This window comes from Nestor notabilis, unplaced genomic scaffold, assembly GCF_000696875.1.
Source record: "Nestor notabilis isolate BGI_N333 unplaced genomic scaffold, ASM69687v1 scaffold711, whole genome shotgun sequence".
In the NCBI taxonomy this organism is placed as follows: Eukaryota; Metazoa; Chordata; class Aves; order Psittaciformes; family Psittacidae; genus Nestor; species Nestor notabilis.
Genome location: NW_009913997.1, coordinates 54,213 through 66,845, shown reverse-complemented (window position 1 = coordinate 66,845; position 12,633 = coordinate 54,213). Strand labels below are relative to the sequence as shown.

The 12,633-nt window shown below is 45.2% G+C and overlaps 1 protein-coding gene across 1 annotated transcript in view; it reads left to right on the top strand.

Moving 5' to 3' along the window:
• Positions 1 to 12,633, top strand: part of PRKCH (protein kinase C, eta) — a 91,194-nt gene that overhangs the window by 67,453 nt on the left and 11,108 nt on the right. The window contains 2 exon segments of the mRNA XM_010023440.1: positions 2,799 to 2,937; positions 3,878 to 4,066. Of these exon segments, the coding sequence (XP_010021742.1) occupies positions 2,799 to 2,937; positions 3,878 to 4,066 (328 nt within the window).

The following is a 12,633-nucleotide window of genomic DNA, read 5'->3' as shown; positions in this document are numbered from 1 at the left end:
TGCTTCATATGGTTAAAACTGTAATCACCCAGTGAGAAGCAGACAGTTTAAATCTAATGGCAGGTACATATAGAGAGGTTCTCTGGTGGGACGCAGCAGGCACAGAGTGCTCTTGCACCTGCAGAAGCTCTGACTGTCTTGTTGCTGTAGCGAGTGTGGTGTATTACACAGCTAGCAGGGATTTCAGGCCTTCTGCAGCATGTCCTGAGGGGCAGAGGCTGAGAAGTAGCAGAGTGCCTGGTGATTGTCTGCAGAGCTGGCCCTAGTCTTTTGCTTCTGCTCCTCAGGCTCTCCATGAGGGACTGTAACCTGCATACTCCATAAATGCGACTGTTTCTGCTGGCTTGGGTATAAGGAAGGTGTATTTTGAAGTATTCCCAAAGTATCCCAGTACATGGTATATGTTTGGGGGAGGGGGGAGGTTTGCAAGGGGGATCTCCAAGCAAGTTCATCAAAATTGCCCTTCCAGTTGCACCTTTATGGGCACCCCCCAACAGTCAGGCCTGCCCAGGACCAAAAAGACATTTGCTGTATTTAAAACTGAGCCAAGAATAAACTGTGTGTTTCAACCACATTGCAGACTCCTGGAAACAAGGCCTGCCTTCATGCTTGGAGGGCTTTCCTGCTCTGCCAGGAACCACAGGGAAGAGCAACAGGAGCTTTGGCTGTAAACTGCTGCTGGCAGCGTACTGTCATGGGCAACCACGTACAATATCTCTCACTGTGCTCGCCTGAAGTCTTTCCAGGACGAGCCTTTACCCACATGCCTTGACAGCCATTTTTGATTCCCAGGGAAAAATAAGTGTCTTCTGCTGAGCATCCCTCCCACAGCAAACACTGCAGCATAAAGCAGGCAGGGGCGCTGTCCTCGGCATTGGAATCTTGCTGGCCACCAGGTAGCTGGTGGGCCTGCTGGGAAGGGCAGCATTACTGCAGAGGGCTTTTTGCTGGCTTGTGTTGCCCTGCTGTGTCAAAGTGGAAGAGAGAGGATGTACAATCTTGCAACTTAGGTCTGCAGCTGGAATTTAGGAAGCTGGTGTTCAATCTCAGCTCTCAAGGACATGGGCAAATTTCTTAACCTCTACTCCTTGCTTTCTCATCCTTTCAAAATAGGGTAATAATACTTTTCCTTATCTCTTTAGGACAGGATGTGGCTTCAGTTGTCTAGCATAGTGCGTCACTGATCTTTCCACTGCAACAGGGAAGTTGAGATAGCTGTCTCAAGCTCCAGAGAGGTTTCTAGTGGTGGTGCGGGCTGTAGAAATGCCAATGCACAACAAAGCAATTGACCACCTGATTTTCACTTTAAGACCATGGTTATGGAGAGTGAATAGGATCAAACTGGATTCAGATTTCAGCTCATCCATAGGTTTTCATATTGATTTGGAGATGCCATCACCTGTGTTACCTCCCTCCCCATTGCTCCCCCTTCCCAGGGAAATAGATGCTAACCAGAGGGCAAAATGGATCAAGTTCCAGCATGGATTTCATGAAGGGGCTTTGAGACCCTCAAATGTATTTATTTACTTGATTCTTATCTGGGCATCTGAATGACTTAGAAAGTGGCTTTGTCTAGGCCTATAACGTGGCCTCCATCTCAGTAGAATGGTGATGGTAACACTTGCCTGCCTCAGAGCTGCTGTGAGAGCTCTGTATAACTCTTGGGCCAGTACCTGAGATGGTTCAAAAACTGAACTGCAACCTATGTGTACTGCATAAAGCTCCCATCTTAGCTCCATTCCTCCATCTGTGATGGTGCCTACAGCATGCCTGGCAGCTGAAATGCAGAGGTGCTGTGAACGAGTATGTATAGGAAGGCATTGCCTAAGTCTGCAGATAAGCCCGTACTTTCTGGTCATGTTCCTGACAGTGCTTCTGACTGTAGGCTATTTCCTCAGGCAATATCAAGGTCAGGGAAGCTGATAAGTTGTGTTACGGCTCTGTCATTTTGGCAGCTCTGCTTTTGACAGGGAGCTCCCAGCCCGCTAAAGGTGACGTATTGGAAAATGAGCCCTTTGGCAGTACGTCTCCTGTGGCAGAGACAAGGAGGTTCCCACACACCCTAATGAAGGCTATGGGGGACATTCAGTTCTTGCAGTAATGCAGTCCTGCTGGAATTGATACACCTGGGAGGACTAAGACTTTGTCTTATGATGGGGGCATCCCATGCTGGCCACAGATTCCTCCAGCCCATACGGTGTGTTATCAGCAGGGAGTTTCTGTTCTTCTCAGCCTGGATTAACACTCCAGGTGTGGTTTATCAGTCAGGCTTGCTCCAGTGCAGGCAAGTCCGGGATCTTAACCCCCCCACCCCTCAGGAGAAGAGGGGACCTGCTCCCTGCTGAAGAAGCCTTGCACGCCTCCCGGCTTCAGCTGCATGCTCCTGGTGCAGCGCTTTGCTGAATCAGAGCACGTCCCGTGCGGTGCGTTCTGCTGCATCATAACATCGTTACGCAATTTGACAGCTCTGGCAACCTCTGCTCCAGTGAGTCCCAGAGCTAAATGAGCAGGAGCTCTGCCAGCCAGGCTTGTGGTGTGTTTAGAAAGCCATGTGGGCGAACTCGTATAGCACCTGCCCGTACTAAATGCAGTTTGGCAAACTGGTGTTTGTTCCTCCCTCCCGTTTGTAAGAGATGAAGCAAAAGACAACCCCTCTTGCATGACTTTGTTTATTTTTTTTTATGAGTATGAGGCTTGTCCAGTTTGCAGGTTAAGCTTCTGAAGCCTGGGACACTTCTTCCATTTGTGCTGGGGTTGCTCCAAGCATGTAGTGACTTGACGAACAATTCTTGTTGCAGGGACTTGAAGCTAGACAACGTGCTGCTGGACTATGAGGGTCACTGCAAGCTGGCAGACTTTGGAATGTGCAAAGAGGGCATTCACGATGGCATTACCACAGCCACCTTCTGTGGTACACCAGACTACATCGCTCCGGAGGTATAGGAACATTTCTGAGCCCAGAAAAACTTGGCTACAGTATGCAAAGTGTAGGTTAGCTTTGGAACAGCAAGTGTGCTCCTTGGTGTCTTTAGCTACACCTTATTTGACTGCTGGGTGCAGGGATTCCTCCTAGATGTATGCTTGTATTATCAGTCCTTTGTGCAAGCAAAGCATGCATAAACCTTCAGGCTGCTGCAAGCACTGAGGTAAGCCTATATTTTTCTTCAGGAGATGTGAGGTGAAAAATGGAGGCACAGCTGTAAAATTCTTGAGGCATATGAAGATACTGGCCCAGTTTAATTTGAAAGGAGGTTGAATTCACACTCATTTCCCAGTTCCTTTTTTCCTGCCTCCTCCCATTCCTTGTCATTCCCCAATCTGACTACAAAATTAATAAGCACGTCTCTAAGGATCAGCTGCTCTCCAGATGCTGCCAGATGTTCTGACAGGGTTTCAGATCCTTCTTCAACACAATTGAATTTTTGCCAGTGGTTTGTGTTTGTGCCTTTCTCACACACTCGTGCTCCTTCCCCTCTGCAGCTGAAAGCCTTGCCATTGGAGCCGAGTAAGCAATTCTATCCCAGGGGTAAGGAAGAGGCGATGTTAACCCACACACATGGCTGCTCTGCTGCTTCTGGGGCTTGGCCAGTTTTGCTGAAATCCCCTTCTTCTCCTGCTAAGCCCTAGCACAGGCTTGTTTCTTGGGTGACCCGGTGAGCAGCCAAGCTAGTTCAGCTCTTATTTAATGTATCTAGGGTACTTTGGGCTGATCCCAGCTTGAGATTGCCTCTATGTTCCTGGACACATAGCCAGCTTAGCAGAGAGCATTGTTAGGACACAGGGAGAACTTCTGTGTTAATGTTTCCAAATCCTTTTTCCTCCCCTGCTTGGTTTAAGAAGCTTTAGGGTTGATATTTATTTCCCATCCCTTCTTCAGATCCTGCAGGAGATGCTGTATGGCCCTGACGTAGACTGGTGGGCCATGGGTGTGCTGCTGTACGAGATGCTGTGTGGCCACGCACCCTTTGAGGCAGAGAATGAGGACGACCTCTTCGAGGCTATTCTGAATGATGAAGTCGTCTACCCAACGTGGCTCCAGCAGGACGCAGTGGCAATCCTCAAAGCAGTGAGTTCATTTGGCTGCTTGTGTGCTCTCTGGCTTTCTTCAGCCTAAATCTAGTGAAAGGAAACGGGGCTGGGGGGGGTGGGCACTCAGAAGTTGTGGTTACCCTGGTATCTTGGATTGAAGGGTAAACAAACAAACAAACAAATCCTGCCACACTTAGGTGTGTTTGCATAGTTATGCCCTTTGTATGGTTCAACTGCCTGCTTGGCAAGCAAAGTGTTTGCATGTCTGTGTGTCTGGGCATTCCCCTGCTGACTTAATGATTTACAATATACAGTCAGAACAGAAGCAGCAGTTATACACAGTATTTAGTCAGTAATGAATGTATGATTTCCATGCGATTGGAGTGGCAAAGAAGTGAAATCTTCATGATAACCCTTCCTTCTGACTGTTGGTAATACCAGCCATACCCCAGGGATTCCTGTCTACCTGCATACAAAGACAGGTTTGATTTTTGTGTGTTTGGAGGGGAAAAAAAAAGGTGGAGTTGCACAGAAAACAGTTTGAGGAGAGCTGTTGCTGGCTACACTTAGTCCTTGTTCTGCCACGTATTCCTGAATTTTCTCAGGAGCATCCTTATCCACATGTCTTGCATCTTTTGCCTGTGACATGGGAGTGAAGCGCTTTAAGATTCAGGCTGTGTGTGTACAAACAGTGCCTAGTGCAGTGGAATTGCCTGGCTTTACTCTAATGAATCGAAAGATAATTAAATGACAAGAGTGTTAACCTACGAATGAGACCTGACATGGCTGTTCTGCTGCAGACTTCTTCCTGCCCCCAGTCAAGTCATTTAATATATTTAGGCACTCTCTGGAAAGAGAAGAATAAGAGTATTCCATTTCCTTGCAAAAGCACAGTGAACAAAGGTGCATTTAAGACTGGATACTAGTAAATATTGTGGTAATAGAGGATCTAGAAAATGGTTGGATAAAATGGTAGTTTTATCTATCAATAGTAACTTGTGGAGCATTGACCCAAAGAAATGAGGTAATGAATGATGGGACCATTTAAAGGAAAGAAGAGAATTCATTTTCATTAGATCCTCCGGTTTCTGCTGAAAGATTTCTGTTGTATACTAACTGAGCATCTACTTTCTGTTTCTGAAAACACATCTAATAAATACTATAGAGATCAACAGAGAATAAAATCCACTTCTTGAGAGGCGAAGAATTGTGTTTTGAAATAACAGGTTGTGCTCAGGAGTGCTTGTCACACTGAAGACCATCTTTGGTCTTGGAAATAACCTGCAACATACTCAATTTTTTAATTTTTTTATTTTTTAAGTGAAGTTCAGACTTTTGTAGTGTTTGGAGCAGCATTCATGTTGTTGGGTTGGGAATCTTGAGTGTCTGAGCCAATTCCTCTTCTGCAGGAACAAGTAATAGCAGAGTGGATTTGCTACAGGTTATCTAGCTAAGTGTAAGATGGAGGTAAAATGTGTTCAGATAGATGCTCATCATAACAGGAATTTCAGGGTGTAATAAAATATGATTTGTGTTTTAGCCTCTTGATGAAGTGCTTATTTTCCTAATTCAGACAGGGACCTCACAGAAACAGCCAGCACAAGCTGCAGTCACCCCAGGCTGCTTTAGCTCATGTTCAGAGCCCAATTTTTAGAGTGGGTCCCTTCAGTGACTAACAGCAAGCAGCCTGATGAGAGGCACAGGAGAAAGAGGGTCAGAATTGAGGATGGAGCAAAGAATTTAAATAGAGATCAACTGAGCGTCTCCAAAACTGCACAGTCAGCTTAGCAATTGCTGGTTACTTGCCTGAAAAAGGTCTCCTGTCCAGCTGCTTTGCTTTTCTGCTGTGTCACGTGTTGCTGGTGAAACCCAAATGAAAGCAAAACTGCCTTTCTGAATGCACATATGTTGCTCGAGAGAAGCACTAAGCTATGTGTGCTGTGGGAAAAAGGCTGAAATTTAGGGCACTAACCAGGAGCCTGGTGATTAACTAGTGGGAAGTTGCAACTGGAATTTTTACTGGACCTTCAGTTCTTGAGTGTTTCTGTTCCTTGGATGGCTGCTACCTGGAGGTGACTTTTGCATCTTACTTTATAGCAGTGATGGTAAAATAAAACCTGAATTTCCGCAACTTCATAGTAGCTGCTTTTGGGATCAAGAGCTGTTCACTGGAACTCCTCATTTCCACCTCCCTTTCTTATGCTGAGTTTTTAGAGGCATCAGAGCATATTACCTTTAACAGGAAGGAAACATCCTGTCATGAGGTTGTTTGGGAGTCTACTTTAAAATGGAAAAAAAACCCCACGCTTTGATTTCTTTTGAATGATAACAAATGTGATTACTGCTGAGGTATTATATTTTCAGTGTACTGATAACGTTTCGTCCGTATTTTTAGGTTTCAGTGTAACACAGAGAGGTGAACCTGGCTTTTTTTTCCCTTGTGGCTATTTCATGAAGGAAGACTGTAGATTTTCAGCTGATAAGTATGTAGATTAATTTTCTCACAGACTACTGAGACTAATATTATGTCTCCTAGATACAGCATTATTACTGTGTGAGTATCTTCTAATCACTAGTGTGTTTGCCTCCAACAAAAAGTGAACTTAAGCTCCCTGACTTACAGCTGTGACAAGGCTTTCTAACCTGTGATATTAAATGTTCCAGAGAATCAGAGCACTCAACTACTGCAGTGACATAAATGATTATAAGTAATTACATGGCATAGGAAGCCTTTAGAAGACCAGGGAGTTAAACATGGGGTCTCTTGTATTGCAGGCTAAGGCCTTAATAGCCTTAATAACTGGATTATCCCCTCACTAAAAGTTCTGGCCCCTAACCTTGAAAAGGGCTAAGTGAGAATTCAGTTAGTCCTGAATTGTACAAAGCTCTGAAACAGAAATCAAATTCTGCCAGGAAGATGCAATTAGATGTAGGTGCTTAGAGATGTTCTACAAATGGATATATCTAGGTTTAGAAAGCACTTGATCCATTTGCCTTCATGAAGAGCTTCATTGTAAACAAGCATAATATGGTTTAGGACCCATTTCATGGATGCTGTTATTTTGTTTTGCTTTTGTTTACCAGAATTGTGCTTCACCAATTTCCCCCCATCAGAAACCAGCTGATTTCTGAAAGCTGTATCCTGTTCATCTCTGCAGTTTCATGATAATAACCAACAAACGTCCTTAGGACCTCATTTAGGTTGCTGGGTGTTCCTGGTGTGTCTTTGAGCACTGTACCAAGGAAAACAAACCAACCTCAATGCCCTGGGACCTTGTTTAGAATTGAAAGCAGAAATATTTGTGCTCTACAGAAAGAAGTTTTTATCTATTTCCATTTTTAATGTTTTTTTTGTCCTTGGATGTTTTCCTTGAAGAGCTGGGGAACGAGTATGGAGAGCTAAATCAGTGTAAATCAGCAGGATTTTCCTGGACTGAATACTCCAAGAGGAGGGAAGTAGAAAATCTCACTCACGTACTCTGCCCTGCCTGAGTGTGTCACTGGGGAATTTGGTTATGGGTGGGTAAAGTTAGGAGAAGAGGGCTCAAACTGAGGTCTCTCCTGCTTGTGTGAGCAACTGGGCATGGATTTGCTTGTGCAGGTAAAATAAGTGCAGAGAAGGAGAATTGCTGTTGAATGGATTCAGACCACTTGCGCACATTCTAAACATTAAGTTTTGCTTTGATTTTGATCCCTCCTCCCAAAAGGTTTCTCCATATCCCTACTTGAATGCAGTAACAAGGAGTTTATGTCAGAGGAGCTATTGGGTTTGTGTGAGTAAAAGAAATTCTTTCAAATGCTCTTTGCCATCAGTTGACAGAGTTGTCATGAGTTTGTGATGATAAAGAGACTGTGAAAGAGAAGGTCTGTGAGCATGCAGAGAGCAGAGACTGCTGCGCTGTATCTTTCACAAGGAAAGCGCAGCTGAAGTTTGCTTTGTTGTAGCATGTTGATGTTCTGAATTTGTAAATGGTCACTAGCAGAAAGTGCTTGAGCAAAGAGGGTGTCTTGCCAGGCAGCCAGAGGCTTTGGGATTCAGCTGACTGAACTGCAAAATGAAATACAATCCTCGCATTTCCCGTAAGCAGGGTGGTATTTTGGCAGCATGTTTCACCCACTTCATGTATGACTTTCTCAAATGTAATTCAGTCATGCTATCTTGCTCGCAGTCAGGCTTAGTTGGAGGGGAGAACAAAGGGACACAGTGAAAATCAGATCTCAAAAGTTGATGGTATAATAGGAAGCAAATTCATAGGGAAAGCTGTAGGGATTTTCCTTTCCAAGTCTGATTTCAGATGAGAATAGACGGGCTAAGCCTATTGAACTTCTCCATGGACTGATGATCTGAGGTAGCAGTGGTTGGCCTAAAGGTTTGGAAACTTGGAAGAACAAATACAGCTTGGATGTTTTCACTCTGAGCCAGGTAACAGCAGGGGCTAGAAAGCAGCATCTGACCACAGAAATGTCAGCATTGCTCTGCCTTCTGCACTCTGGATTCCTAAACTCCTGTCACAGCTGAGTCTGATGAAGCCAAGTATGTCATCTTAGTGTTTGTGTGCCGAACTCCAGTCTTAATTTGAGCTCTGAAACACTTCTGGCCTAGCTGAAATGCTCCTTCCCAAAGTGAGGCTTGGGCAGCTTTGTCTGTAGTTGTATATTTTGGGGACATCAATGAGACTAAAGCCTGTTCTCCTTTCAGCTGGTTAAAACTATGCATTTTGAAGAGAACACTACTGGAGTCAAGAGAATGAGCAAAAATCTTTGTCTCCCTCCAAGTGGTTTTCATGTAAAAAGTAAACACCAGACAAGAAAAGAGGAAGGTGCAGAGGAAATTGGCTGTGATTTTAGCAGCCTGCAATCCTGCCCAGGGCAGGTGGGACAGCACAGGAGAATCCAAATGCTGGTGGATTAGTGCAAAGAGGGAGAGGGATTGACAGGTGAGGGAGATCAGCTGAGAATAAACATGACACATGTCTCAGAAAAAATTGATGTCAGCAATACAGAGCCAAGGATGCAAAGAAAACTTGAAGATGATGTTTCTTCTAGAGAACAATAGCCTGGAAGTGATGCTGACTCAAAAGGCAAATACTCTGGTGTAGTGAACTCTCTTCTGCTTTGTGTCACTGAGTTAACTTCCTCCCTCCAGATACCTGCACCCTGACAACATCACTGAAGTCTAACATGCACAGCAACCCCCATCCTCCTTTATACTTTGCTCTTACAGATTTGCTTAAAATCCCCTCTGTATTGCCAGGTTAACATCAAGGGACTGTTGTGTCTGGGAATTAGTGCTTCAGCCTCAGATGCAGTAGCAGTGATGCTCTGTGGGTCAGCAGGAGCTAGGTCCTGCTCTGGTGACCTCTGTTTTAAGGGCTCAGTTTTGGTTGTTGGAGCACAAGGTAAGGGAGTTGGGATTTTCTTCCCAGCCTCTGGGAGGAGGGAGCTTGTATGATTCTCAGGAGCAGCTGAAGTGGGAATGGTTAAATGTGCCACAGTTTAAATCCCCTTTGCCTCCAGACAGCCTTAAAGCCTGATCAAGAAGTCAAAAAGCCCTGATCTAGAAAGGAAAAGACTCTTCTCATTCCTTTGAGCTCATGTCACGGACTGACACCCAGAAAGTAGGGCTTTTCTGGTGGTTCCCTCTTTTTTTGGCTTGTTTGTACAGCTAGCACACACAGTGATGTTCAACACTGAGAGCTCACCAGCAGTGTAACTTACCCCCTTTGCTAGGAGGCAGCACACATGGGTTTTAATGGAGAGCAAGAAAAGAGCTCAGGAATGTTGCAGTGCAGATGGCAGTCAGCCACTTCACCCTCAGTGGGAGAGAGGTATTGGGGCCCTTCCACAATAGCTTGGCCAATTTTCATCTTGTTAATTAAGAAAGCCACTCAGAACTTTCTGCAGGAGTTTGTCATTCCTTTGTTGCCCAGAAGAGTGAATGTGAGGCTGCCTTAGGTCCCTCACTCACTCAGGTAGCCATCAGACATAAGAGACTTCCCCACAAGGTACTGTCATGTGTAGGGTGTTGCTCCACCAGCGATTTCTCTTGAGTTGATGGGGGAAGCCAGTGGATATGATTTCCTGCATGCAGAGCACAGGGCAGTCCAGTCTGTCTGGAAGCAGGGTAACAGCTCCAGCAGAGCCCTTGGAGACTCAGGTCGTACTGCATGCACTTACCATAACAGGCTGAGAAGAAAGAAGATTGGAGAGACACAGAGATTTCCCTAGGGCACTCCACTCTGGTGCACCTGAAGGACAGAAAGCAAACTGAACTGAGGTGTGGTGCAGAAGGGCTAAAGTACCCATCCTAAGGGGATGCCACCATGATTGCCCAAACTCTTCATGAGGGCCCCTTTCGTGTGTGCTGCAGCTTATTTTCAGAAAGGCTTTCTGGATGGCGAGTGCTCTATGCTGAACCAGACTGGCCCTACCACTGTAGGAAACTTGAAAATGTCATTAATGAAGAGAGGAGGGAGAGGGCCAGGGTTTTCACAGCAGAAAGAGGTGTATTTTTAAATGTAATCAAAGTGAAGAGTCTGCTATGACAGAGGAGTGGAGGGGAAAGGGCTGGTTTTGGACTTCTGGCAAGAACACCTAAGTTCAGGAGAGACGTGGATGGTCCTAGCTGCCTACTTGCTGCAGCTGCTCACTCCAACGTCCGCACGGAGTGGGAGGTCTTCTGAAATCTGGAGAAGTTTATTCTCTTCATGCACTGCACTTGTTGGAGCCCCAACACCCCTGGATGCTGAGAGGTCAGAACTAGCTCTCATCAGCTCAGATACCACGGTGAGTGCCTGCATCCACCTTGCACGTTACAGCAAGCAACACGTAACTCGGAATACCTGGGCTGTGCTTGGCACATTCAAGTACAGTACATGGGTGATTCCTGCTCCATTTGTGCCTCGCCTTTTCCTTAAGTCAGGGTGGTCAGTTTGGTGACTCTGTGAGCTAGACCAAAGCCTCATGTTTGTGCTTTCCAGTCCTCTCCTGAACACTTACAAGTTGTGAAACAAGGCAGTAAGGTTGCCTGCGTTTCCTTTACATTGCTCTACACAAGGCACAGGTCTATCCTTCACGCTTGCATCATAGATCTGAGCCAGGTTTGTTCTTTCCAACAGACAGAAAAAGCTGGGTAATCTGTTTCGCATGCAGTGCTGGAATAGCCAGAATGAACTTGCTTCTGAATGAACCAGATGCTGGGAATATTTTTTAGAAGAAGATTAAAAGGAAAAAGAACAACACAATGGTGGACCCGCTGAAATCAAAGAAGGATCTAGATGAGCTCATTGCTTTATCCTCAGAGCTGAGGAGCCTGTTAACAAAGGCAGATATTAAAAATGCCTTCAAATATACTTATAAATTATTCTCCTTGGCTTCTCTTCAGAGTTGGCAGGCTTGATAAATCCTCTTGCACAGTTTGATTAAGCTTTGGCTGTCAGAGTGAGGTCAATATTTAAATCTCTCTGTGAAACTTTGCTGGCTCTGTGTACACATTTTTCCTTTAGTTTGTAATTTAGAAAAGCTTTCATCTTGCATTTCCTGGTTGGCTCCAGAGCCTCCGCTGCAAAAGCAGGACTCCGGAGCCTGTTGTTTCCCAACTGAGAAGGAATTCTGCAGTTTTAAATGATCTTGTCTAGATAATTTTTGCCATAAACATACACTGTGGTGAAGTGACAAGGCTGTGCTCCACCGCAGATTGCCTTCTTACCTCTTTTGCCTGAGCTTGCATATCCATTGCTGTAACATGCTGTCTCTTACTCTTTGCCTCCTAATACTCAACAAACAGCTTTCCACAATGATTTTAATCTCTTCTGTCTATTGATCACACCTCTTTCTGAAGCACTCCTCTTCCCTGCAGTGATAGTCCCATGCTTCTGAATAATTCACTGTGGAAAGAAAACTAAAGCCATCTCTACACTGCTTGCCAAGGACCAATTCATCTTGATGTAGTCATTAAGACTTTAACCTTTCCCTTTCCAATAGGCTGAACTTAGCTTCTTGTTGAAGTCTGCAGTGTGCAGGCTCAGATTTGCAAACAAAAGCTTCTAACCCAGCCTATTGTAATGTCAGGTGTGACTCATCCTCCTCTTTCCTGCCCCAGATGGGAAAAAAAGTGATGGAGCATTCATTGTGCTGACTTTGTCTTCCCCCTCTTCTTTTTCTGCTTGCTCCTAGGTGCTCGGGAAGAAGTGAATCCTGTGTCCAAGCCTAAGACTTGTTCTGGGCTCCCCTCTTAGCTCTGCTACAGTTAAACAGTGTGATTATAGCCCCTCCAAAGTGTTTTGGTGAAGTCCATTAAAATCTAATCTTGGGGGAAGGCCCAAGGCTTCTCTTGAGAACCTGAGTCTGACCTGGAGATGGGAATGATTGCTGAATGATGGGACCAGCTCTTGCTGTGCAGCCCCAGTGGAGGGGGCCAGTCTGTCTAACTGGAGAGTTTCTGCATTGCTAATAGGGCTAACAAATCTCCAACTGTCTGAGCCATTTAGGACTGTAGGTCTTACTTGTCCTTCCAGCTTTGAACTTTCTGACCTGCTGTGTCTTTGCAGGAACTTTACAATTAAAAGAATTGAAATATAACCAAGACCACAGAAAAACTCCTTT